Below are 27,521 nucleotides of genomic sequence, written 5' to 3'. Positions count from 1 at the left end.
CAGCTTTATTCTTTATGCTGCTGTGGTTTGCATCATTAATGAAGGGAGCCTGGAGCGCTTGTAAGCAGGAGGCTTTCAAGGAGAGGGTTCAGTGAAGGATTAAAGAAGCTTTCTGAAAGGCTTTGGATGTTTCCATGAAACCCGGAAAGAAGTTATCACTGACTCCAGGGCCGAAGAAGGTCGGGGACGGATAGGGGGAACCTCAGAGGCAGAGTGCGGAACGTTCTTTCCTTGTGAAAGAAATTCTAAAGGCAGGGTGGACTTTTCTTTGGTTGCCCCCTACAGCCGCACCAGCTGTGTTGCATCCTGACGGCGGTAACTCCCTATTTGAGACTGTGGGTTGGTGTGCACGCGGGGTGGTGGTGGTGGGGTAGGGTGGTGGTGTGAGTGGGGTGATTCACTCAGTAAAAAGTGTTGTTGTGTCCAGCCATCGTCCACAGAGGACGTGTGCTGCCATTTCTCGCTCCTTCTGACACCACGAACCTGGCCCGCCGCAGAACGCTCCAAGGCCCGGCGAAGATGGCTTCGGTGCCTGTGTATTGCCTCTGCCGGCTGCCTTATGATGTGACCCGCTTCATGATCGAGTGTGACATGTGCCAGGACTGGTTTCACGGCAGGTAAGGAGGGCAAGCGAAGCTGGACTGAGTGCACAAGTCAGGTATATTCACTTGTGGTGCCCTTTTCTCAGCTCTGTTTTTAGATTCTTGTTCAGAAACTAGCCTCCTCTTAATTCCACTCCCCACCCCACATCCAGGTTTTTCTATCCCGTCTTGTAGACTAGGGTGTAAGTAGCATTAACCTCTTATTTCTCTTCTTTCTGATAGGTCTAATATGCGTGTGTGTGTGTGTGTGTGTGTGTGCGCGCGCGCGTGCGCGCGTGTATGTATATGATATTTTAAAACCCTTTCCTTTCCAGCTACAAAGAAAGTATTGTTTTTGTATTGTGACAGTTACATTTTCCCTCAGACATTGACTTTGGGGGAGGCATTACTGCATTTTCGAGATATCTGACTTTTAAAAATGTGTATTTCTTTGCAACTTACTATCAGAAAGGATGGGGGCAAGTTGCTTTGCCTCCATGAGCCTCATTGTCTTCACCTATAAAATACATCGAATATATTCCTCCTGACTGTAAAGCAGTTTGTATGCATTCAAGAAATTAAGGCTGAAATGCAGTGGTATTTAATTTCTGTATTTTCTGCAGAACCATCCAACTAAATTGAATTAAGCAGAAGGGTTATTGGGTAAAACAATAGGAATAAAACCACTAATGAATTCCCTCCAATTAACCATGTGTGCGAATAAGCACCTGTCACCCAGCATTCCAAAGAAGTTAGTATGTGAAATAAAACTGTAGTATTATCCTATTATTGGGATTTAAATCTCATCTATGGAAAGACAGCCATCAGGGGGATTTGTACACCGGAGTATAATAAAACAGTATATGGCACTTCCTATTGTATGTTAAATTCTAGAACTTTAAGTGATCATTAGCCCTTTTCAATGGAGCTGCTCCTGTTATCTTGCTCAAAAATCAAAGTAAAGGTTTTGTAGGCAGGGGCTGCAACCCTATAGCACATCCAAAGTCTTGTTTAACTGATCTTTATTGAATATTTACTGTGTGCCAGATGCAGAGTTCTGTTTATTACCTTATGTTTATTTAAGAGAGAACAACCCTAGAAGGAGGGGCCTTTTTCTTTGGCTTGGAAATAAGTGGGGATTAAGATGTCTTTCAGGATTCCTGGTTCTTTGGTAGCGCTGATCAAGTCACTCCTCAGCTTAAAATTCTTTTCAGGGTTTCCCCTGCAGGATAAAATTCAGTCTCCTTTGTGTGACAGGCAAGACCTTTTGTGATCTACTTGTTCAAACTCATTTCCTGCCACTTCTCCTCCCTTGTTCTTTATGTCCCAGCAAAACCAAATTATCTATAGTTTTGGGAAATTTTTATACTCCCTTATGATTTGTCTTTGCACTTTCTATTCCTAATAGTGGCCTCCCCTTTACAACTCATAGAATATCTCTTCTATTAAAAAAAACCTTCCTTTATATGGCTTCCTGTTGTACCTTGTGTTCATCCTTATTAAGAAGTGATTATTTAATTTCATAATTACAAATGTGTCTGTCACTGCGTAGCCAGAGTTCTCTGAGGGCAGAGGTGTCATCTTTTTACTTTTGGAATCCCCAGAACTTGGTTCTATGCTAAACATGTAATAGATGCTGAGTATATTTTTGAGTGAATGAACGAATGAGCCATTGCAAGAAAAACTAGCATGAATCCTGTTTTGATTATACAAGAAGTGTATAGGTTCAGATGTGGAAAATGGAGTTTTGCCGACAGTATGGAGACCCTGACTCCATACTCAGAGTACAGGAATAAATGTTTTCTGAGTGGTTACTGTGTATCAAACTTCATTAAAAGGACTTTTCTTACATTATTTAATGTGTACCCAGACCTGAAAGTTAGATTTGAAAAAACTGTTTTTAGTTTTTTCTTGATTATATAGGTAAGACATGCTTATTGTAGAAAATACAGAGAAAGAATATAGAAGGAAGTAAAAGTTACCTATGAATCTAATATCTGACATAATCCACTGTTAATTTTTTTGTTGTATTAGCTCCTTTTTTTTCCTCTTTTTTTTTTTTTTTTTTTGTCTTTTTCCTTTTTATCGGTACCGGGGATCGAACTCACGACTGCCTGCTTACAAGGCAGGCGCTTATGCCGCTGAGCTAAATCCCCAGCCCTCCCCAGCTCCTTTTTTTAAAGACAGGGTCTCCTTATATAGTTCAGGCTGGCCTTGAACTTACTATGGAGCCTAGATTGTCTTTTAACTCATGTCAGTTGTGCTACTTTAGCTTCCCAAGTTCTGGGATTACAGATGTGTGCCACCATGCCTGGCTTACCTTTTGATTTAAAATACAAAATACATTTTTGTAGAATGGGATTGTACTATAAATATTGTTTCATTATCTTTATTCCTGCCTAATATTATAAGTATTAACCACATTATTAAATACTCCTGTAAATCTGATTTCTGATCTATCTATCTATCTATATTTGTTACCAGTTACTAGGTCATTTCATTTATGGTTGTACACATCATGCTTTTTTTTTGCATGGGTGATTTTTTTAAAACTTTTTTTTTTAAAACATTTGCTTGTAATTTTTTTCTTTTTTGGTCTTTTGGAGACAGAGTTTCACTCTCCAGTTCAGGCTAGCTTTGAATTCACTTTGTAGCCCAGTTGGCCTCGAACTTGCATTGATCCTCCTTCAGCGTTTCAAGTGCTGGGATTACAGGCATGTGCCACCATGCATGGTGATTTGTAATTTTCTATATTGTAAACAATATTGTAATGCAATGAAACCTTGGGAATTCTAGATAGGTTTTGCATCTTGATATTAGTGCTGGTTGAAAAGAAAAACATTGTGGTCAACATCTTTGCACAGTAGGCACTTGACATATACAAGAACCACTGAAGCCTGCTGTAAGGAGGCTATTTATGGACATATGGAAATGGATTTATAAGTTAGGTCCCTCTTTAATCACATTTCTGTGGTGTGTTCTATGTTTCGAGGTATACCTAGACACAAGTTAATTGCCTTAATTTTTTCCATGAAATAAACCATTTTTTAAATCTCTTCTGTTTCTTTTTATGTACTTCCAGACAAGGAATCTAGCTGAGAATCAGGTCTTGGGTGGGTGGCTGTTCTTGCTTACTCCGTACATAGTTTGCATGTGTACAAACACATGTACAGCAGTCTCACAGCACAACATTTAAGTTTGTACTTCAGCACATTTGATAATAGCTGAATATCGTAGTGTTTTCATGGTTGCTTACAATAGGTAGGTCCACAAAATTTAAATCCACAATGACTGTAGGTAATGATAGAAGCTGTTTACATCTCTGGTAGATTTCTTAAAGTCCAGTTAGGGAACATGATCTACAATGCCAGGTTAGTAACTGGAGAGATTGTAGCAAAGGAGGTGGCTATTGTATTTTACTTGTGAGAATCTGGAACTCAGGAAAGTTAAGTGACATTCTGAATGTGGATTTGCACTTTGAATTATTTGATTTGGGAGCCAAGGTTCTCAAACGCAGAAAAAACACATGCTATAGCATTATTCCTCTGATAAGAGTCTGAGTTTTGGGAGAAAAAAAACCCAAAAAGCAAAAACCAAAAGAAATCAAAACATTGATTTGTAGTATATTTCTTCTCAAATTACTATACAAAATGGTGAACATCCAAGTCACGTTGAAGACCTGTGACCACAGGAAGATGAGTAGACTATAGCTGCAGTGTTTCTCATTCAATAAGTGGGCCAATCCTCAGTCCCTCTTTTTTGTTTGTTTTTTGAGACAAGGTTTTTCTATGTAGTTGAGACTGGCCTTGAACTCACTGTGTAGCCCAGGCTGGCCTCCAACTCAGTAGCAGTCCACCTGCCTCAACCTCCCAAGTGCTGGGATTATAGTTATGTGCTACCATCCCTGGATTTTGATTTCTCTTTCCTTTGTGGGGAATGTGATAGTTTCTGATACTGGGGAATGCCTGTTTTTTCAAAGTGGTTGATCAACTGGGAATTTGTTAAAAATAAAAATTCTTTTTTTCTTTTTTGTACCGGGAATTAAACTCAGGACCTTGCAATTGCCAGGCGTGTGCCGTGCCACTGAGCTATGTCCCCGGCCAAAAATGACAATTCTTGAGGTAGAACTAGAACTCAGCAATCTTTAACGAACAGGTAATTCTGATGCATCCTAACCTTTGAGAATCATTGTTGTACACTATAGGAGAAAACTAGTTGGCAAGCATTTATTGATATCCAGAGGTCTTTTCTGTTTTTTTTTTTCAATTCTGGAAACATCTCTAACAGAGGTCTTTTCTGTTTTTTGAGACAAAGTCTAGCAATGTAGTCCAGGCTGGCTTTGAATTCATTATGTAGCCCATGCTGGCTTTGAACTTACGGCGATCCTCTTGCCTCACCTTTCCAAGCGCTAGAGTTACCCTTATGCACTGTCAAACCTGACTAATGTTTTGCATTTTGACAAAAACCTCACTGCCTTACAATTTTTCTGTTTACGAAGGACAGTTGGACACGATTAAGTCTAGCTACTCTAGAAGGTGAGGCAGGAATATTGTTGTGAGTTCAAGGTCAGCATGGAATGTTTTTTTTGAGACAGGGTCTCTATGTAGTTCAGGATGACCTTGACCTCACTTTGTAGCCCAGGCTGGTCTTGAACTTGCAGTTATCCTCCTGCCTCAGCCTTCCTAGTGCTAGAATTACAGGAGTGTACCATGATGCCTGGCTCAGCATGGGCAATTTAACAAGAACTTGTCTCAAAATAAAAAAGTAAGTTAAAAGGCAGTAGATAGAGATCAGTGCATAGTCCTGTTTAAATTCCCAGTACTGAAAAAAAATATTTTTTTGGTTGACAAATACCTGATGAAGTAGATAAAGTATGATGAATCTGTTAATTATTAGCAAAAGAATTTCATCACACCAAACTAAATTATTTTATATTGACTGTATTGGAGTTTGTACTTTCCAATGAATTGATACATTTATCTAAGTTGTCAAATTTATATATTTTTTTCCATTTGGGGTATAATAAGAAATCAAATTTATATTTATATAATTAGTTATAATGTTCTGTTATTAGCCTTTTAATATCTGTAGGCTCTGTGGAACTAAGACTGTAGATCAGTGGCAGAGTGCTTGCCTAGAATATGTGAGGCCCTAGGTTTGATTCCTAGCAGTGCAAATAAAATTGTCATTTTTTCATTGTCAGACTTGCTAGAGGTTTGTCAGTTTTATTTTCAAAGCATGAGTTTTCTGTTTCATTGTCTTTTTAATTTCATTGATTTCTACATTTTATTTTTTCTTTTCTTCTGCTTACTTTGGCTTTCCTTTGTTCCTCTCTACTGTTTGTTGAGATGGGAGCTTAGATTGTTCATCAACGATTTTCTTTCTTTTCTAATGTAAGATAGTGTTACAAATTTCCGTGTCGACACCAATATAGCTGTGTTCCACAGATTTTGATCTGTTTTCTTTTTCAGGTAGTTCAGTGCATCTTTAAATTTCTCTTGATTTATATTTTACTCATGAATTGTAAAGAAGTGTGTTGTTTAGTTTCTAGGTGTTTGTAGAATTTCCTGTTACTTACTGTTTTATTGATTTTTAGTTTGATCCCATAGTAGGGAATATATTCTGTGACTTTGGTTCCTTTACATTTATTGAGATTTGTTTTATAGCCCAGGATATACTCTGCCTTGGCACATGTTCCATGGTCACTTGAGAGGAGTGTATATTCTGCTGTCATTGGGTTGAGAGTTCTGTGATGTGGGAATTGAACCTAGGGCCTCCTGCATACTAGGCAAGTGCTCTGACACTGAACCCTACACCCAGCCCTTAATATTTTACTGTTAGTTTACTATATATATATTGTATATGAAGTGAATTTCTCATAGGCAACATATAATTTAGTGGTTTTTAATCTACACTATTAATCTTTTTTTTGAGGCAGGGTATTGCTGTGTACTTTAAGGCTGGCCTTGAATTCACTATGTGGCACAGGGTGGCCTCAAAATCCAGGCAGTCCTCCTGCCTCAGCTTTCTGAGTACTAGGATTACAGGCTTGTGCTATCATGCCTGGCTTTGTATTACTTTTTGGCTTCATGGATTCCAATAATAGATCTTCTCTCTTTTGAATTCATGTTTTTCTTTAGGTAATATGTTCACTACTTAAAATTTCACGTTCACTACTTTAAAAAGTGTCTTAATTTTAGGAGTTAATTAAACCATGTCTCATTGTGGATTTCTTTGGGTTTGTCTTTTGTTACGGTCTTATGTTGCTAAGGCTCTGTTTTTTTTTTTTTAATTTAGTGTTGAAGATTGAAACTAGGACCTTGTTCATGCTGGGCAAGTGCTCTGCCACTGAGATACATCCCAGCCTTGTGGATTTTGTTAATGTATTTACTTACTGTTATTCAGATTGGGTAATTTCTGCATCAAATTTACTGGTTCTTTCTTCTGTTGTCTCCATTGTGCTGTGATCTTACCCAGTAAATTTTAATTTGCTATATTTTTCAGATCTAAAAGTTCATTTTGTTCTTTTATTTTGTCTTTTCTTTCTTTACAGAGACTTTGTTTTTATTAATTATTTTTGAAACAGTGTCTCACAATGTAGTTGAGACAGGCCTTGAGCTTATTATGTAGCTCAGATTGACCTAAAACACTCAGAAGTCTTCCTGCCTCAGCTTCCTGAGTGCTGGGAGTACAGGTATGCACCATTATTTTATTGGCATTTTCTACTGTTCATTTACTTTTGCCATGTTTGTAATTACTCATTGAAACATTTTTATGACACTTTCAAAATTGTTTCAGGTAATGCAAAAATCTGTGCTTAGTGTTGACATGTATGTTGATTTCGTTTTCTCATTCAAGTTGTGATTTTTCTTATTCATGGTATGATGAACAGTTACTTTTATTGTATCCTTGACATTCAAAGAATTGTTATAAGACTCTAAATTTTATGTATCTTTTTTTAAATTTTTGAGATGGTGTCTATGCAGTTCAGTTGACATTGATCTCACTTTGTAGCCCAGGCTGGTCTTAAACTCACAACAGACCTCCTGCCTCAACCTCCAGAGTGCTGGGATTATAGGTGTGTACCACCACACCCAACCTTCTGGATCTTCTTTAAAACTTCCGTTTTTTGCAAGCGTCTTCATATATTGTACTTCACTGGCAGGAGAAGATACTACTCCCTCACTGCCATGTTTTGGTGGAAGTCCAGATTTCCTACTTGGTGTCTCTCTGTTGATATTACCTGGTAGGTGGTTGGATCCTTCTATCCCTCAGTATTCTTCCTCCTTTTTGCCTTTCAGAGTCTTCCTATGTTTTTTATATTATTTCTAAGACTTTTACCTATGTTTAATGAAAGTAATAAGAAGAAATATTTCTCATGTACTCCATATTGTTCCAGATTAAAAAGGACAAATTAATCTTTACAGTAGCTCTTTGGACCTGTCATTTTCCTCCATGAGGTTAATAACTACCGAAAACTATACGGCCAATTAGCTGTTGTGCTGTTAGTAAAATGTAGGTCTGTTGAACTCTTACTCTAGAAAATAGTTACATAGTTAAACAGTATAAAACACTGTTTTGGTTAAGTTATTGAAAGTTGTGGAAGATAGGGATAATTGGGTTTATAAACTCAGATATGCTCTTTTTTCTTTTTTTGGTTTTTTGAAATGGGGGTCTTGATACGTAGTTTAGGCTTGTCTTGAACTCAGTATGTATCCCAGCCTGGCCTCAAATTAACAGTGATTCTGAGTGATGGGTTTACAGATGTGTGCCTTTGTGCCTGGTATACTTTACATTTTTGTTCCAAGTAAAACTCAAGTAAAAGCAAACATCATTGTATTTGAAGCTGCAGAAAGGTAACCAACCTAAAGCTTTGGGAGTGTGTGACAAAGGAAAGAGAAGTCCTAGCATTCATATTTAGGACTTTCTAGATATAATGTGTGGACTACATAATTCCTGTCCTGGAGAAGGTTTTGTAGGTTATAGTGTTAGAAGGTTCAGAAGGACAGTTCTTTGGGGGTTCATAGGACATGTTTTGGCTAGGTATAATTTTTTTTTGCAAGCTGGGTATGGTGGCACATCTCTGTAATCCCAGCACTGGGAGGTTAAGCCAGGAGGATTGCCATGAGTTCAAGGACAACCCAAATTATATAGCATAACCCTTTATCAAAGAAAAAAAAAAAAAAACAAAAAGTAAGTGAATTCCCCAAAAACTACAAAAAAATGTAGAGGGGAGTAGTAGGTGGTTCCTGTGTACTTTCACCTAGCTTCCCTATGGTAGTATCTTATGTAAGTATAGTACAATATTAAAACCATGAAACTAACATTGGCATAATCCACTAATCCTATTACCATATCACTAGTTTTGTGTGCACTCATCTGTATATGTATTTCTATAGAATTCTGCCTTGCTTGTAGATTCATGTAGCTATCAAGTCAAGATACAGAGCCATTATTTCACCACCAGGGTGGCATTATTTTTGTTTCAATACAACCGGAAAGGGTGTTGGATAGTGAAAATATATTAAAGCGTAGGTGGTTAGAGTCATAAAAATGAGTGTCATGGAAATTCATGTACAGTGTGCAGTGGAAATGAGAGGTATGATACCCATGACAAAGTTATGACAGCTAAAATAAAACTCCATTTTGGAAACAGGAGTGATGGACAGTAGTAAACAAATTGCTTAAGAGTCAGGGAAACTTGGCCTGAAATTCCAGCTCATCTATTTTCTAGTTCTGGGCATGTCATTTCATCTCTCTACATTTTGGTCTCTCAACTTTAAACATGGATAATCTTTATTTCATATGGCTGTTGTGAGGCTTAATGAGTGTCTGGAACTGAACTGAAACCTCTGAAAACTGTGCACTAACTAAATCTTTTCTCCTTTAATTTTGAGTGTTGGATATTTTGTCTCATCAACAAGAAAAGTAACTAAGATAGTATTTGGTATCAGAGAAATGGGGCTGTTGTTGTGACTATACCCGACCATGTGGTTCAGAAGCCTTTTGGAATGACTTGTGGGAAGAATTGGAAGGGTTCAGAGGTGCTGGATAAAAAAGTAGCGCTGGAACACCTTAGACCTTACTGTACAGGAAATTCTGGTTAGAGCTCAGAAGATGAGAAAGCCTAGTGGGCTCAGGAAATTTCTACTGGGCAGAAGGATTGCTCTGGGTACTGGACTCCAGATGACGTATGTTATGCCTTGGCAGAAAGTTTATCTTCATTTTGCATGTGTTCAAAGACCTTGCCTGAGACTGAGATTAAGTGCAGCAGACTAATTAATCTGGCAGAAGAAATTTCAAGGTAATTGAATGTTGAGGCAGTGGCATCGCTACTGTTGGGAGCATTTAGCCAGATTTATGTTGAGAATCAAGAGCAAAGCACCTAGCAGAATGACTCAAAATATTGGCCAGAAAGGAAGCTCCAGTGAAGTGTGGACTACAAAGGTAGAGCAGAAGTAATCTTGCTGAAAAGGAACAAGAGAGTAGAAAAGATGACTTGAGAGCATCACAAGAAGCAGCACGACACTACTCTCTGCAGCCTCAAATTTGCAAAAGTGAAAGACTTTGCTTTGAAAAGAAATCTCCAGTGCACCATTATCCAAAATGGTGGTGGTCTAGAGAATTTTTTCTTCAGAATTGGATTAAGAGTGCCCATTGAGGGGCTGGGGATTTAGCTCAGCAGCATAAGCGCCTGCCTTGCAAGCAGGCAGTCGTGAGTTCAATCCCTGGTACCTTAAAAAAGAAAAGGACAAAAAAAAAAAAAAAAAAAGAGTGCCCATTGAACCAGGCACTCAACCCTTATCACCAAGAGAGAGGAAAGCCTGGTTACTGCTCCAGCAAACAGTAGACCTTGGCCTTATCCATATGGTACTGGTTTTAGGTGCATGAAGAATATGAGAGGGCAGTATATGAATCTGTGAATGTGAAGCCAGAGGTGCAGTGGAGACTCCAGAAGTTTGAAGAAGCCAGGAATGTGGATCATCTGAGGAAAACAGCAAGGAAAGAACAAAGTGGGCCTAAGAGAGAAGCCATGGGAGCTACAACCACCGGGAAGTGCCCTGGGAACAGAGCCACCCAAGTATTTTGGTGCCACAGATGACCTTGGATGCTGCACATGGAACTACAGGACTTAGTGTTTGCACTACTGCACTTGCTTTGATAACATTCCTTTAGTATCCTCCTATTTGTATCTTTTGGAATGGAAATATCTGTCTTGTGCTACTGAATGTTAGAAGTATTTAACTTTCTTTTCATTTTTACAGGGGTTCAAAGCTAAGAGTTAGCCTTAAATCTCAGAGGAGACTTTGGACTTGGACTTCTAAGCGGTGCTGAAACTGTTAGGACTCTGGCAACTCTTGTAGATGGACTAAATGTCTTTCATATAAAAGGATGTGCATGAGTCTTTGGGGGGCCAGAGGCAAAATGTTACTGTTTGTGTCTAGCTGTCCCCCTAAAGCCTCATACGGTCATAGGGTTTTTTTGGAGGTGACTGAACCTAGAGTGTGTAATTGATTTTTAGTGCAGTGTTGGGATTAAGAGTGTTGACTGCTGGATCAGTGCACTGATTGGATTGGATTGGACCACCCTAATCCTAGTAGACTGGATAGAATAAGGGCAGAAAAAGGCTTGTCTGCTCTGTCTTGTTGCTTTTTGCTGTCTTCTGTGATCTTGCCCCTCTGCCATGTGCCACCCTACCTTGGAGCTAGTGATTATGAACTGAAACTTCTTCAAGATGTGAGCTAAATAAAACTTTCTTTAACTTTGGGTGTCAGATATTTTGTCTCAGCAATGAGAAAAGCAACTAAGACAGTGGAAGCAGGGAAGATTTGAGAGCTGAAATTGATCTTTATTCTTCGAAGTGTGGTCTCCTGACCAGTACATCCACATCACTTGGGAGCTTGTTAGAAATACACATTTATGGGTATCACCCCAGACTTACTGAAGCAGGATCTCTAGCGTTAGGGTTACGGTGAAGCCCAATAATCTGTATTTTGACAAAGCCTCTAGATCTTGTATCTTCCTTCCCCTTCTCTCCATGCTAGGAAATAAACCCATGACCTGTGAACCAAGCTACAGCCCTAGCTCAATTTTATTTTTGAGGATTTTTGTTTGTTTTGACACAGGGCTTTGCTCTGTAGTTCAGGTTTAAATTTGCTTTATGTAGCTTAGGCTGGCCTTAGACTCCCAGAAATTCTCCTGCCTCAGCCTTTTGAGTGCTGGGAATACAGACATGCATCACCAAGCCCAATTTGAGTTGTTTTGGTGGATTTTTTTTTGAGACAGTGTCTCATTTTGTGGTTCAGGCTTGCCTGAACTCCCTATGTGGCCCTGGTTGGCCTGAAGTGCACAGTGATCTTCCTGCCTATGTCTTCTGAGTGCTAGGATTACAGGCATGCGCTACTTTTTCTGGCTCTTAAATGTCTCTTATATTCCCTAAAATATGAGAAGCACTAGTCTAGTTAAGATAGTAGTGATTTGCAGCATAAAATAGGTTAGATTTTCAACAATATTGATATAGGATTTGTTGATAGATTAGGATTGTGAAACAAAATCATCAGGAATGACTCCATTTTGGGGAGTTTGGTATAAAGGAAAACAGCAGTGGAACAGTGACTTGGTGGTGGTGACAGGAGAGTTCTTGATTTTTATGGGAGATATAAATAACCTGTTTTTGATATGTTTGATCAGTTGATACGAACTTTTTTTATTGATGTATTCAGAATTTATGGAAGTCAATTATGTATCAAATTCATGTCCTTCTATTGGGTGGACAAAAGAGAAACCTTCCAAGGGTACTGGAACTTGCACAGCGTCCTTTGCACTCCTCTAAGACCTATATATTTGGAGGCTGTGGGAACCACCGGTAAGAATGATGGGTGGCTCCACTACTGGTTTTTTAGATTGTGGTCTGTCTGTCCAGGGTCCTTATAGGAAACCAGAAACTCACTTGGATTTTTCTGATGTGTTTGAATGAATGAAAGAAAAATATTCAGTTGCCTAGGTGGAGTTTAAATTCATAGCACTTCTTCCTATCTCCCAGGTGCTAGGATTACTGGGATACACCACCATGCCTGGGTGAAAACTATGTTGTTTCCTACCTTTATTAATGGATGAAGATACTGGTTTTCCATGCCATTGTGGTGACAGTACCTCCTCCCTTTGCCCCCAGTGCACCCTCTGCAGAGTGTATGAGTGTATAGATGGATCATTGTTAACAGAGAAGGGACTTAATAGATAGAGGGAGAAAGGATAGAGGAAAGAGATAAATGATGGAAAAAAAGGAATTGAAGTATGTTACACGTACCAACTCCATATAAGGAATGTAAATAATATGTATGATAAACATACAAAAAAAGGGAAAGAGATGAAGGGATGCATGGAGAGGGGAATGAGGGAAGGAAAAGGAGATGAAAAGAGAAATTAAGATATGTGATGTACATGTATTTACTTCTCACAGGGAATATAAACATGTATTGCACACAATAATAATAAACATACAAAGAGGGAGGGAAGAGGCTTGTAGATAAAAAAAATTAAGTTGTGTACGTGTACCAACTAATGAGGAATGTGATCATCATGCAGTGTAAACGTGTATTAATAAAAATAAAAGTTTTTAAAGAGAATTTGAGTTCATGGAAACTCGTGACAACATACAGAAATTCAGGAAATTCAAAATTTTGTTGGAAGTATGAGCAATGAAAGGGACCATTGTGAAGATAGTGTCAGAACCTGAAGATGATGGTTGATGCCTGTGACCACATATTCAGTGATACAGTACCTTAAAAACAATGCAGGAGTATGGGAAATGGACTCAACAACTGCTAGAAAAAGACTAAGATTAATTGGAGTTAGTGAATAATCTAGAACTCATAGCAGGAAACTAGAAATATGGGAAATAATTTAACATACAGATGTATATAGAACCCCAAAAAATCATGATTAGAAAACTCCATGACACATTACATTCAAAATCCCAGTAGTCCAACACAAAGACAGTCTTAAGTTGTTAGAGAAAAACAACAAATCACTTATAAAGGTAAACCCGTTAGAATTCTAGCAGACTTCTCAGCAAAACCTTAAAGACTAAGAGAATGTGGAGTGAATCATTTCAAGCTCTAAAAGAAAACAACTTCCAATCAAGAATGATATATCCTGCAAAAGTATCTTTAAAAATTGATAGAGAAATAAGGTCTTTCCATGACAAAGAGCACATTAAGAAACTTACGACTTTCAAACCAGCACTCCAAAAACAACTCTCAAAGATATCCTCAAAAGGGACCAATGAAGCCAACAATGCCAAAAAGTGTAACAGAATGAATACACCACGCATAGTGAGCAGTTAAATAGAGGGAAAAGAAAGGGAATCAGGAACAGTAAAATAATGCAATGACAGCCATAAGCTGATACCTTTTAATAATGACTGTCAATGTGAATAGTGTCAATTCACTACTCAAAAGATAAAAATTGGCAGAAACAAATTGGCAGGTCAAGAAACAAAGCACAAGGATATGCTATATATAAGATACATATTTATTCCAAAATGAAATTCATGGTCTAAAAATCAGTGGCCGGAAAACAATATTCAATGCAGTGGGAACCCAAAAAATGTCAGGAATAGCTATGCTATTTTCTGAAAGTCAACTTTAAGCTAAAACTGATGCGAAGAGGCAAAGAAGGTTACAACATAGTGGTCAAGGGAACAATTGAACAGGAAGAGATAACAATTATGAATGCATATCCACCAAATACTGGTGTACCTAACTTAATAAAACACACACTAGTAGACGTAAATATTATAAACATTAACACAGATATGGTGAGAGACCTAAATATCCACTGTCACATGTAGATAGCTAGATTTTAAAGAATCAATAAATATCAGCATTGAACCAACTTTTTGACTAAAAGGACTTAATAGAGCCTGCCACTTAACAGCAGACTACACATTCTTTGACAGTTTTTAGAATGAAATGATAATACCAGTACAATATACTAGAACCAAGGAGGCACAGTGAAAGCAGTCTTTTATTTTGCTTTATTTTATCAGCACATTTGTAATTCATGCAGCTTACAATTATAGCAGATTGGGAAGTGGTTACATGTACATACAGTTTGTTTTATTTTTAAAATCTGCTTCCTTTTCTCTCTCCCTCCTCCTCTGGTTCCCCAATCATCTTTTTGATACCTGTTAATACTTTTTTTCTTAGCACAGTATAAGTATGTCTTATACTGTTTACATTAATTTGAGTTATTAGGTGACTGTTTGTGGTCCAGCTTTATTCGTGTCATTTCTCTTTCCCTCTTTCTTCATTTCCTTGGAGCATTTCCCTTTTGGATGAGATCTGTCCCTTTCTATCAGTTTTTTTTTTTATCGATAATTTTCTTTGTACTTTGCCTCATTCCAAATGAGGGCTACTATATGGTATTCAAGCTTATGTGTCTGATTTATTTCACTCAACATATTTTCCTGGTGCATCCATTTTCCTACAGATGCCTCAAATTTCTCATTCTATATAACCAAGTAGTATTCCATTATATATAGATACCACATTTTGTTTATCTAGTTATCCATTGATGGGTATGCAGGCTGCTTCCAGGATTTAGGTATTACAAACTGTGCTGCTATAAACACTGGTATGCAGGTATCATTGTAGTATGATAACTTCAGCTCTTTGGGTTACGGTTATAGAGTAAATGAAGAACTCAAGGAAATTAGACCTCTAAAAACAAATACTCGGTCAAAATATGGCCAACTGAAATGAGCAGACATTTGTTAAGAGAAATATAAATAACCAATAAATACATGAAGAAATGTTCAGCATCTTTGCCCATTAGAGAAATGCAAATTGATATAACACTGAGATTCCATCTTACTCGAGGAAGAATAGCTATCATTAAGAAATCAAATATTAATGAATATTGGTGAAGATGTTATGAAAAAGGAACACTTCTACTTTGTTGGTGGGAATATGAAGTAACACACCATTATGGAAATCAGTGTGGTCACGCCTCAAAAAACTAAAACTAGATTCCTTTCAACTCCATTATTCCCCTTGTAAGTATCTTCCTGAAAGGTTTAAAAAGACATCATATTACAGCGATGTGTACATAGCCATGTTTATAGTAGTGCAATTCATAAAAGCTAAATACTGCAAGAGGCCTATATGTTCAACAGATGAATGGGTAAAGAAAATGATTGTTAAACACAATGAAGTAGTATTCTACCATAAAGAAGGATAAACTTAAATAATTTCTTCTTTTTTTTTTTTTGTCTTTTTCATTTTTATCAGTATCGGGGATTGAACTCATGACCGCCTGCTTGCAAGGCAGGTGCTTATGCCACTGAGCTAAATCCCCAGCCCCAACTTAAGTAATTTCTATGAAAATGGATGCATCTTTATACCATAACATTGAGTAAAATGAGTCAGACACACAAGCTTAAATATCACATGATTTTTCTTGTATGGAAACTCCCAAATATAAAGAGCAAAATGAAAGGGAGATAATAATAAGAAATAGATCTTTTGTAAAAGGGAAGGGGACCAAGAGATTGAAGGAGGGATGTTGGGGGTGAAAGGGAGTGTAAAATTTAAGCTGTGTTATGTACATGTAGCAACTCCCTGTGAAAAATGTAATAATTATGCAGTTCAAAAGTACTAATAAAAATAAAAAATTAAAAAAAGTAAAAGAAGTGTGTACTACTGGGCATGGTGGCATACGCCTATAATTCCAGCACTCTGGGAGGCTGAGTAGGAGGAGTGCAAGTGAAGGGTGTGTTAGTGAAATGGATAACTGGCAGTGATGAAGAGGAATATGAGGTAGTATGACTGTATGGTTGAAAATCAGAGGAGCTGAAAATATTACATCAGGGTAGAAGAGAAATGATCTTGAAGTCTCATTGGAGGGTGAGGGAAATGTCTGTCTAGAGCCCAGACACGATAGGAGTGTCAGGGAGAATGTACAGCTTTAATCAGATAGGGTACTAGCATAGTGCTCTTTTGACTTTTTGTGGCAAAGAATTAGGTTTATTTTTGCCCTTTAATTGCCAAGTCTTTTTATAAAGTGAATTAAGGCAGATGTGGTGGCGCACACTTATAATTCCAGCAAGTTTATGAGCATAATCTAGACCAGTGATTACAAACATGTTAGAGCTTTCAGAGATTACATAAGTGCCATAGGTTAGCCACCACTGATCTAGACTGAAACAATTTGAGCCCCTCTATATTTTATGCTCCCTGTTGTAACTAGCTGACGAAAGATTTTAGGAGTTTAATCTATCCAGGAGTTCTTTAAAGGGCTGTCTTCCTTGATAAAGAAAAGACTTAATTTTGTGAGATTACCAACTTGAATACATGCAAACTCAAAATTTCAAAACAGTACATCTTTTTAAAACTTTATGTTATGCAATAAATTACACAAGTTCATTGTAAAGACAGAAAATACAGATAAGGAGGCAAAAATGTCTCCCTATAATCCTTTATTTACAACCACTATTGACTATAAAATATTTTGTGTTTTTCATGTAACAAAGTATCTTAATAGTCATGTTGACTACAAAATATTTTTAGTGTTTTATGTAGTAAAGTACCTCAATAAAGTTTAAAATTTTATCTGTTTCTTTTTAGCTTTTTGTAGTGTGACTATAACATTTAAAAGTACATGTCTGTTAAATAACATTGCTCTAGAATCTTTTCTAGGTTTGAGGCTTTTTTTTTTGGTACTGGGAATTGAACTCAGGAACTTGTGCTTGCTAAGCTCACTTATGCCACTGAGTTATATCCCTGGCAATTTTTCTGAGTCTTAATGGAGCTTAATAGTGCATAGTTCTATTATAATTTTGAGACCAGTAGAATTTTTGCATGGATAAAAATATTTCATACTGTGCTCAATATAGTGGCTACTAAACACATGTGACTATTGAATATTTCAAATATAGTTATTGTGGTACAGGGACTGCATTTTAAATTTTCTGAAACTTAATTTAAATGTAAATAGACACATGTACTAATAGTACTAACAGCAATATTCTAGACTTTATAAAAAGAAAATTAAAACAGTGTTGATATTCTTTTTTCTAGTTGTGTTGGTGTTGAAGAGGAGAAGGCTGCTGAAATTGACCTCTACCACTGTCCCAACTGTGAGGTCTTACATGGGCCTTCCATTAGTAAGTAGATCTTATGGTTTCTATCAAAAGGTTTTCCAAAGCAGAGACAAAAGCAGAGGTACCTTGTAGATATAATTACTTTTGTCTAAGTGCTTCAAATTCACCATCTTCAAGAAACAAAAAAGTCTTACACAGTCCCTGCAGACTGGAAGCTGCCTCACTGAGAAGTCGAAATTGCATAGCTGTAGTCCCCCTGTTCCTAGGGCTTGCATAGAAAAGCACCTGACTTCATCAGGGGCATTGCTATTCTCTGAGGGATTCTGACTCCAGATTCTCAGAGGGATTATTAAGTAGGAAGAGAGGAAGGATCTGAGAGGCATTTATTCTTGGACTCATAGTTCATACATGGCCTTTCTAATTCATGATTTCATATTTTTTTCTGGTGTAGTGAAAAAACGACGTGGATCTTCAAAAGGGCATGATACACACAAAGGGAAACCTGTGAAGACTGGGAGTCCTATGTTTATTCGAGAACTGAGGAGTAGAACTTTTGACAGGTGAGGACTCCTGCTCTAAGAGCTAGTGAAGGGGGGCTGGGGATTTAGCTCAGCAGCGCATAAGTGCCTGCCTTGCAAGCAGGCAGTCGTGAGTTCGATCCCCGGTACTGATAAAAAGAGCTAGTGAAGAAGGAGATTTGAGAGGCTGAGATTCATCTCTTCCCAGCTTTCCTATTGGCTGTGCCATTATATTCTTTTTCCATTTGTGAATGTCTTTTGAGCCCTCCAACTTTCCTCTTGGGAACTTATGTTTTGGTCAGTTTCTGAGAAATAGCTAGAGAATTCTATTTGATGTACATAGTACCTTTGGGTCTACTTATAAAAACATGTCCTAGCGTGTATGAGGCTGTGAATTATCAGTCTCCAGCACCTCCAAAAACTACAACAACAAATTTCTACTAGTTGGGAAGCAGTGTTCTCCCTAAGTCAGGAGACGATATTTACATGTACCTAAGAAAAGCTAGAACTGGAAGGAATCTTAATGTTCAGCAAATTTAATTCTCTTATTGAAGAGAAAAGGAAACTTAAGAATGAAAAAAATTTTGAATTGGCATGTATTTCTTTTGCAATCAATTTTTTTTAACTAAACTCTCCTTATTAAAAGAAATTGAGAGCTGGGATATAGCTTGGTGGCATAAGTACATGCCTGGCAAGCACAGAGTCTTGAGTTCAATTCTCAGTACCAAAAAAACCCCCTAATATTAAAAAGTTAATATATCAATTGAATAAAATAATAAATATTAAAATTAATGAGTAAATAACTCTTCTCTGGTTTTTAATTCATTGGACCATTTTCAGGTTCCCTGTAATTAAAGTGTTACTTTATTTCAAGTTTCCTATAGTTAAAAGTGTTACATAGATTATTTTTTAAACTTTTTTCCCAAATCCATTTTATTTCAAAGAGAAAAAAAAAACAAAATTTCAAAACACAATAATCAGGGGACAACAATGGTACATACATTTCACACTGTTCAGGTTTCCCATAATTAAAAGTGTTATTAGATTATTTAGACAACAATGATACATACATTGCACATTGATATCCCCAAATCAGTCACTCAGTGAACAAGACATTTGCATTCAATTGTCTAAACTGTACCAGTACGAACCTTTCTCTTCAGTGAACTCAGCGAAATCAGTAGTATAACTATCTTAACTATATTATATATATAGTTATATATATAATATATATATATTTTATATATTATATATATATATAAAATATATATCAGGATCTCACACTGAGACGATATGATGTTTACACATGCATAATTTATTTCACTTATAAGTATGATCTCAAGTTGCACCCATTTATCTATAAAAGTCCCAAATTTGTCCTTCTTTATGGCTGAGTAGTACTCACTGTATAAAACTACCACATCTTTTTTATCCATTCCTCAGTCAGTGGACATTTAGGTGGTTTCCAAGATTAGCTGTTACAAATTGTGCTGCTATGAACGTTGGTGCACATATATTGCTGTGGTACAATGTTTTTAGTTCTTCTGGGAAAATACCCAGAATGGGAATTGCTGGGTCAAATGGGACTTCCAATTCTGGTTTTTTGAGGAATCTTCACATTGATTTCCACAGTGGCTGCACCAGTCTACACTCCCACTGACAGTGAAGAAGGGTTTTTTTCCCCCACAGCCTCTACAGCATTTGTTATTGGTTGATTTCTTGATAATGGCCATTCTTTTGAGGGTAAGCTGGAATCTCAGTGTTGTTTTAATTTGCATCTCTTGAATGACCAGTGATGTTGAACATTTTTTCATCTGAGAAGTATGTATTCATCTCAGATTCCCTTTTATTGCATTGCGTTTTTAAATCTGGGAGAGCTGATTTTTTTTTGAGTTTTTTATGTATTCTTTCATAGTAATCCGTTGTCTGAGGAAGAGCTGGCAACCATTTCCTCCTACATTGTGGGTTGTCTTTTCACTCTGTTGGTGATTTTTCTTGTTGTGCAAAAGTTTTTCAGTAACATGAGATCCCAGTTGTCGATTTTTTGTGACAGTTCCTATGCAATCGGTATTTTGTTCATTAAAGTCTTTTCCTATACCAATATCTTCAAGAGTTTTACCTATTCTCTTTTCCAGCTGATTTAATGTTTCTTTTTTAATATTTACATCTTTGTTCCATTCTGAATTTAGTTTGGTGCATGGTGAAAGATATGGGTCCAACTTTAATCTTCAGCATGCACAGAGACAGTTTTTGTAACACCATTTCTTGAAGAGGCTGTCTTTCTTGCCATGAATGTGTTTGGCACCATTGTCAAAGATAAGGTGGCTGAGTGTTTAACCTGTTCCATTGATCTTCGGTCTGTATTTTTTGCTAGTACCACACTGTTTTACCACAGTAGCTTTATAGTATAATTTCAAGTTAAGAATAACTTACTATCTTTGATGAATTTATTTAAAGATCATAAGTCTTTTCTCTATCTCAAATCTCTGAGGTTTTTTTTCCTAAGCCAACCACTCTTTTGCATTCTTTCAAGAATAATTTTTGTATACACAAACATATACTTTTTTGACACAAATTAAAATATACTTTCATTTGAAATTCTTAACATGCATTTTGGAGTATATATATGAGGTATGATCAAAGTTCATGGTGAGGGCTGAGAAGGTAGTGCAGCAGCTCAATGCCTGCCTGGAAGGCACATGGTCCTGAATTTGATTCCTGGTACCAAAAAAAAACCCCCAAAACGAAAAAACAAAACAACATGGTAAATATTTAAATTTAAAAAATGATCATAGTAATAGACATTGCCATTAATTACTCTCAAAATACTTCTTTTTGCTTTGAATTCACTTATTCCATCTCCTTGCTATTTTTAAAAGTTCTCTAAGTTCTCTTTGATGAGTGTCATTATGAGATATGTTAAAAACATTGGTAATGCTACTACCAACATAAAGGCAGGTTCATAAATACATTATGTTGTGTCCTTATGCATGTTATTCACCAAATCTGTTACAGTGTAATTTCTGGCTCTTCTCCCTTGTCAAAATGACCATGAAAGGTAAACCTTTTGAATTGATTCAAGATATAGAAATAACTACAACATGGCAACTAAAAGCACTTACGAGAAAGGGCTTCCAAAACATCTTCACAAAGTGGCAAGTGTTTGGTCCTCCATGCCAAAGAGTCAAAAGGGGAGAAAACGTAGAAACAAAGCAACCTTTATTGCAGGCACAGGAGAGCGGCTGGAGAGAGGCAAACACCCTCTGGAACATTCAAGAAAAAAAAAAACCGTGGGATTTATTTGGAATTGACAGGGGTCAGAGTTAAAGGGGAGCGTGACAGCTGATTGGAGGAATGTTGGTGCACACAAAGTGGAAGGTTTAACTTTTGGGCTCTAGAGAATGCGGGAGTTAATGCTGACTATGGCTGAAGGGAAGCGCTGTCCACTACCATGTTAACTTGCACATGGGAAAAACCCGTCAGCAAGAATGATGGGTAAGTGTGCTCAAAGCAATAAGAAGTGTTTTCAGGGGGATTAATTGCGTTGTCTTTTACTCTAATAAATTTGTTTGTATTTAAATGTTTACTGTATTTTTTAATTATACAAGTTTTCTTCTTTTTCATGCCTGTTTAGTGATGCAGTGTATGGATATACAATTTATTTAAGTAATCCTCTATTGTTAAACATTTGATCCCAGTATTTTGTTGTTAGAAATAATGCTGCAGTGAATATCTTTATATTTAACTTTTGCAAATGTGATAGATATATTTATAAATACTGCAGGTTGTTTCTCTGGTGGTTGTACCACTTCATACTACAGAGTGTGTGAAGTTGCTGTTGCTCTGTATCATGACCAACATTGTTTATCATTGTTTCCACTTAGATTACTTTAATTATGAAGAAAGTAAATAAATTTTTAAAAAACTCAGCTACAAAATACCTTTTTAAGTTGCCCAGGTAAGGTTGAACTTACCATTCTCTTGCCTTAGCCTCCCAAAGTGATGTGATTAGAGGCACGTGTCTCCCTGCCTAACTGTAAATAGATTTTGTACATTTGTAAGCTATTTTTAATTTCTTTCTTTGTTAACTATGTGCTTATGTTGATAGCTTTTCAATTGTGTTATTTTTGGGGGGTTTTGAGAAGGAACTTGCAATGTAGTCTAGGCTGCCTTAAACTCTGTATGTATCCCAGACCCACCTTTAAATTGTCACTACTGTGGCTTTTAAATCTTGATACACTATTAACAATGTCCTCTGCTTTCCTTTTTTAGGCAGTTCCTCCTCTTTCCCTTTCTCAGGGTGCTTTGTATATATTAGGTCCCACTAATTCCTTTAGTTTTTAGACAAAGTGGTGTTGAACCTTTTTATCCTTGAACTTGATCTTGCGCTGTATTCCTTTACTTACTAAAGCCACAAGGGTTTTCTTCTTATAGCTGAGTAGTGCTCCACTGCCCAAAAGTGTCATGACTTTCTAACCTATCTGCAGCTGTTGGACAAATTGTCCCTATTTCTCTCTGGTTCCCTGTCACATAGAGCATTGTTTTCTCATCTTTGACTTTCGGTTAATTAACCCTCTTTCAGGTAGAGTGTATTTCCTATTCAGAGCATCTCAATGGATCCTGACTCCTAATCTATTCTGCCTGTGTTTCTTTTTGTTAGTATATCAAGGCTATCTATATTAGACATTATAGCCCACATTCTCTGCCTCATTTCTGCTATTCTATTTTTCTGCTATTATTTGTCCACTTTTCTCCTTCATTCCACTGTCTGTCCCATTCATTGAGGCCTCTCTGCCATTGTTGTTGGAATCTTGGTATTTTTTCTCTCTCTCTCTAGAATATCCTTCAGTATTTTTTATAGGGTTGGGTTGGTGGCTACGAACTCCCACAGTTCCTCCTTGTCTTGGAAACATCTTGTTTCTCCATTAATTTTGAGAGAGAGTTTTTCAGGGTACCTCATTCTGGATTGGAGGTTATTTTCTTTCAAGGTTTGGAGTACCTCACTCCAGGCTCTTCTTGATTTGATAGTTTGTGTTGAGAAATCTGTTGTTATTTTGATTGATTTTCCTTTATAGGTATTCTGCTTCTTTTCTCTGACCACTTTTAATATTCTGTTCTTGTGGCGAGTTTCTGGGGCCTTCATTATTATATGTCTGGGTGTAGATCTGTTTTTGGTTATAGTTGGTTGGAGTTCTGTATGCCTCATTTATCTGGATATCATTTATTTTTCCTATGCTTGGGAAGTTTTATTTAATTATTTCTGTGAATAGGCTTTGTATTTCATTTGTGGTTACTACTGCTTCTTCGCTCACATTTTTTATTCTTAAGTTATAGATCCTCTTGTCGTCTTCTAGCCTTTGAATTGTTACTTCCTGGTTCCTTGTTATTTTTTTTAAAAAATTTTATTTAAGGAGAAAAGAAAAAAAAAGCAGGGAAAGGGTACAAGTTATACAGATTTACAGAAAAAAAATGAACAGTAGGAAATCACTAGTTAATGGATTACATATTGTCATCTTAGAAATAATTGTTCAAGTCACAAAATTAAAGCTTGTAAAGTGGACATTCCATCAATGATACTGCAAACAGTTCTGTTCATTGATCCAATTAAACTCTGTGATATCATTTTCTATCTTATACACTTAAATATACATGCAGTTATATAGTTTGGAGCACTTTCTTTTCCTCTCTTTTGTACCATGACTATTATACATTTTGGGTTTCATTGCTCCCACGGTTCTTATTACTTTTTTGGAAGAGAGTAAAACCAAATGTGACATAACAGAACAGAATCGGTCAAGTCAAAAGGGTGGACATAATAGATAATGTAAAAACATAATACAAGGTGATCAACAATGGTTACCATAATGCCTCCCGCTATCTCTAATAGAATTGCCTATATCGTTAGTTATAATACAATTGAACAAAACGGTAAAGAATAAAACCGACAAAACCAAAACATTGGAGACATTGTAGGTCTTCAAAAGTAGATAAAAGTCAACGAGAATGGGCGTCATAATGAATCTCATTATCTTCACAGCTGATGCCTAAACTTTCGAACCTGATACTATCCAGCAAAACAGAATAGGGGAACATCAGTTAAAAACCCGATGGTGAGAGTAATACAGGGCTTTAAATCAAGGTAATGAAAAGTCAAAGTGGGTTACTATAATATATCCTGCTAATTTTTTTCCTTTAATTAAAAGGATAAAGATAAAAAAGTAAATAATGGAGTGGAGATTGAGCTAAAAGAGGGCATAACAACGAAACAGCGCAGATCAAAACATAACCATTTAAGCAGAATAGTGTTTCACCACCAGATAATCCTAACCTAAAAGTAGTTACCATATTGTCTCTTTCTTTGAAATCCTTGAGTACAACTTCGTATACTGTAGCATTAAGTATATCAAAACAATGTAAAACCATTCAAGAGAATGACAGCATTACAGAGTATTTAGAATCGACTAACAGAAAATGAACAATGGTTTCTGTATAATCTCCTTGTCTTTACAATGTTTTTGCTTATACTATCGTACATAATAAAATCCAGTAAGATACAACCTATTTAGACCATTGGAGACAGAAGGACAAAAGCTAGATGAGACTTCAAAACAAGATGATACCAAATCAGCACTACCTATTAAGATGTCATTTTCTCCAAAATAGCTGTTCCTATCATCCAATCTTCTCTGCCTCATTTCTGTTGAGCTCTTTTTCTGTCAGTAGCTGTCAGTTTGTCTTCTTCATTTTGTTCTCTGCTCCATTCGTTGTGGCCTCTCTGCCATTATTTCTGGATTCTTTGTATTTTTTTTTTTTATTTTTTTAGAATATCCTGCAATACTCTCTGTAGAGTTGAATTGGTGGTTGCAAATTCCCCCAGTTCCTCTTTATCCTGGAAGCACCTTGTTTTTCCATCAATTTCCAGGGACAGTTGTGCAGGATATCTCAATCTTGGCTGGAGATTATTATCTTTCAAAGCTTGAATTATTTCCCCCCACGCTCTTCGTGATTTGATGGTTTGTGCAGAGAAATCTGCTGTAATTCTGATGGGTGTTCCCTTGTAAGTAGTCTGTTTCTTGTCTCTTACAGCTTTTAATATTCTGTTCTTGTATTGAATTTCTGGAATTTTTATTATTATATGCCTGGGTGTTGCTCTGTTTGAGTTGTAGGTAGCTGGGGTCCTGTATGCCTCATACATCTGAGTATCTTTACCTTTTGCTAAATTAGGAAAATTCTCCTGGATTATTTCTGTGAGTAGCTTTTGTAGTTCACTTGTTTGTGTCCCTACTTCTTCTTTTATGTTCTTAATCCTTAAGTTATGGATCCTCTTATCATCTTCTTGTCTTTGTATTATTGCTGTTTGTTTCTTTGTTATTTTTAAGAAGTTTTTCATTTCATTCTCCCATATTACAAGTCTGCCCTCCAATTCAGATAGTCTGTCCTTAGTTTCTTTCAAGCTGTTATGCCAGTCTTCTATAGACTTCTTAGTATCTTGGTAGTCCCTTTGAACCTGCTTCACGTATTCTATGCTTTCTCTGTTTTCTCCATCAAACAATTCTCCCCTTTTTTTCTGTTCTTCCATTCCACCGCCTGTTTTTTCTTGGGTGGTACTTAGCATTTCTCTAACTATTCTGCATACTTCTAGCTTCAGGTCGTTGATAACTTCATTCCTGAATTGGTCTATGAGGCTCTCTATATGGTGCCTTATGTATATTGGTGCGGTGTCTGCTATTGCCTGTTTCTCAGAATTGGGGGCCGAGGAGCCTTTCTTGTTGCTGCCTCTTCCCATGCTGCCTCTTCTTCTCTGTTCCTTATATATGCAAGCTTATATAAGAGGCCCAGCTTCTCTCCCAGTCAGCCACAGCCTGATCGAATTGCGCCAGTTAGGTGTTCCCGCTCACCGCTGCGCACCAGGGAGTTACGGACCAGGCAGCCTACGCGTCTCCCCTCCCGGCCACCGTCAGGCTCTGGGATCTGGTTTGGGACAGTCTACCAGGTCCGCCGGCAGCGTCACGCAGGCCAGGCACTTTTTATCAATCCCGCCCGAGAGGGGGATGTGTGGCTGGAGTCGCCACCGTGCCCTGCTCCCGCAGGACTGCTCGGGCCCAGAAAGTCCTCCGCTGGAGTCAAACTGTGGTAGAGTGTCAGTTTCTCTCACTCACCTCACCACAAGTCAGTGCACGCCTCCCTGCGGTTCACAGATTGCCGTTCTCAGAGCTTCCGTGTGTCTCTCTCCTTGCCGAGCCACTGTAGAGGCAGCCAGCCGCCGCGTGGCGGGAAACCCAAATTGCGGCTTACAATGGCCCGGGGTCCAGCCTCCACACCGAGGCTTTTCTGTTCCTGTTTTAGCACCAGGAATGCATTCCAAGTTGGTTTCTCTCAGCCCAGTTCGTTCCTGAGTCAGCAGAGCATATCTCCACCTGCTTATGTCTCCTTAGTCCGCACCATACCTGGCTTCTGAGCCGAGTCTTTCAGAGAGCCTCCGGTAGTTGCTGTTTATCTGTCCGCCATGTTCTCCCGGAACTCTTGTTTTTTGTTTAAAAAGGTTTTTTTGTGTGTGTGTGTGTGTTTTTACTGGTACCAGGGATCAAACTCACGACCACACGCTTGCAAGGCGGGCGCTTATGCCACTGAGCTAAATCCCCAGCCCCGTAAAAGTTGTTTTTAAAATCAGTTTTTTCTTTCTTTGGTTAATGTTTTAAATTGGAAGTTACTGTTTGGCTTAGACCTAATCAGCAAAACTTGGCAAATATATCTTTTTTCCTAGGCAGGATATTGACTCATTTCTTCATTTGTAATCTAGAAAAGAATGCCATTTTGACAGGCTGTTCCCTATCTTCTGTCAGTGACTTTGTCTCATATTTTGGGTGTGTGGTACTGGGAATTGAACCCAGGGCCTTGTATATGCTACATAAGCACTCTACTATTGAGTTATATCTAGTCCCTTTTCCTCTTGCCTTGAACAGTTCCTTTTCTTACTGGCACCTGAGATTTATGCCATTAATTGTCAGCCTATATAAGGCTTACTGGGGAAGACCCCACTTCTTGAGTGAGTGATGGCATCCAGTAAGACCATTTGTGAGCAGAACCTTCAGGCTTAAGATTTCTCTTTTTTGGTCCACAGCTCAGATGAAGTGATTCTGAAGCCCACTGGAAGTCAGCTGACTGTGGAATTTCTGGAAGAGAATAGCTTCAGTGTGCCCATCTTGGTCTTGAAGAAGGATGGGTTGGGGATGACGTTGCCTTCATCATCGTTCACTGTGCGGGATGTGGAACATTATGTTGGTAAGACATCACAATTCTTCTTTAACTGTGACATTG

The 27,521-nt window shown here is 37.5% G+C and overlaps 1 protein-coding gene across 8 annotated transcripts in view; it reads left to right on the top strand.

The window, feature by feature from the left end:
• The window catches only part of Phf8 (PHD finger protein 8), a 147,530-nt gene that overhangs the window by 988 nt on the left and 119,021 nt on the right, over positions 1-27,521 (top strand). For all 8 annotated transcript variants that reach the window (XR_010046551.1, XM_023561305.2, XM_063245936.1 and 5 more), the window contains exons 2-5: positions 428-617; positions 17,663-17,748; positions 18,137-18,245; positions 27,325-27,485. Coding sequence is in view for 7 of the 8 variants with exons in the window: in XM_023561305.2 (XP_023417073.1) it covers positions 520-617; positions 17,663-17,748; positions 18,137-18,245; positions 27,325-27,485 (454 nt within the window). In the remaining variant the exon portion in view is untranslated. The remainder of the gene's footprint in view (positions 1-427; positions 618-17,662; positions 17,749-18,136; positions 18,246-27,324; positions 27,486-27,521) is intronic.

This window comes from Cavia porcellus, unplaced genomic scaffold (assembly GCF_034190915.1).
Source record: "Cavia porcellus strain 051 isolate PalLab524CR breed Dunkin Hartley unplaced genomic scaffold, mCavPor4.1 scaffold_3, whole genome shotgun sequence".
In the NCBI taxonomy this organism is placed as follows: domain Eukaryota; kingdom Metazoa; phylum Chordata; class Mammalia; order Rodentia; family Caviidae; genus Cavia; species Cavia porcellus.
This window is presented reverse-complemented; position numbering and strand designations above follow the sequence as displayed.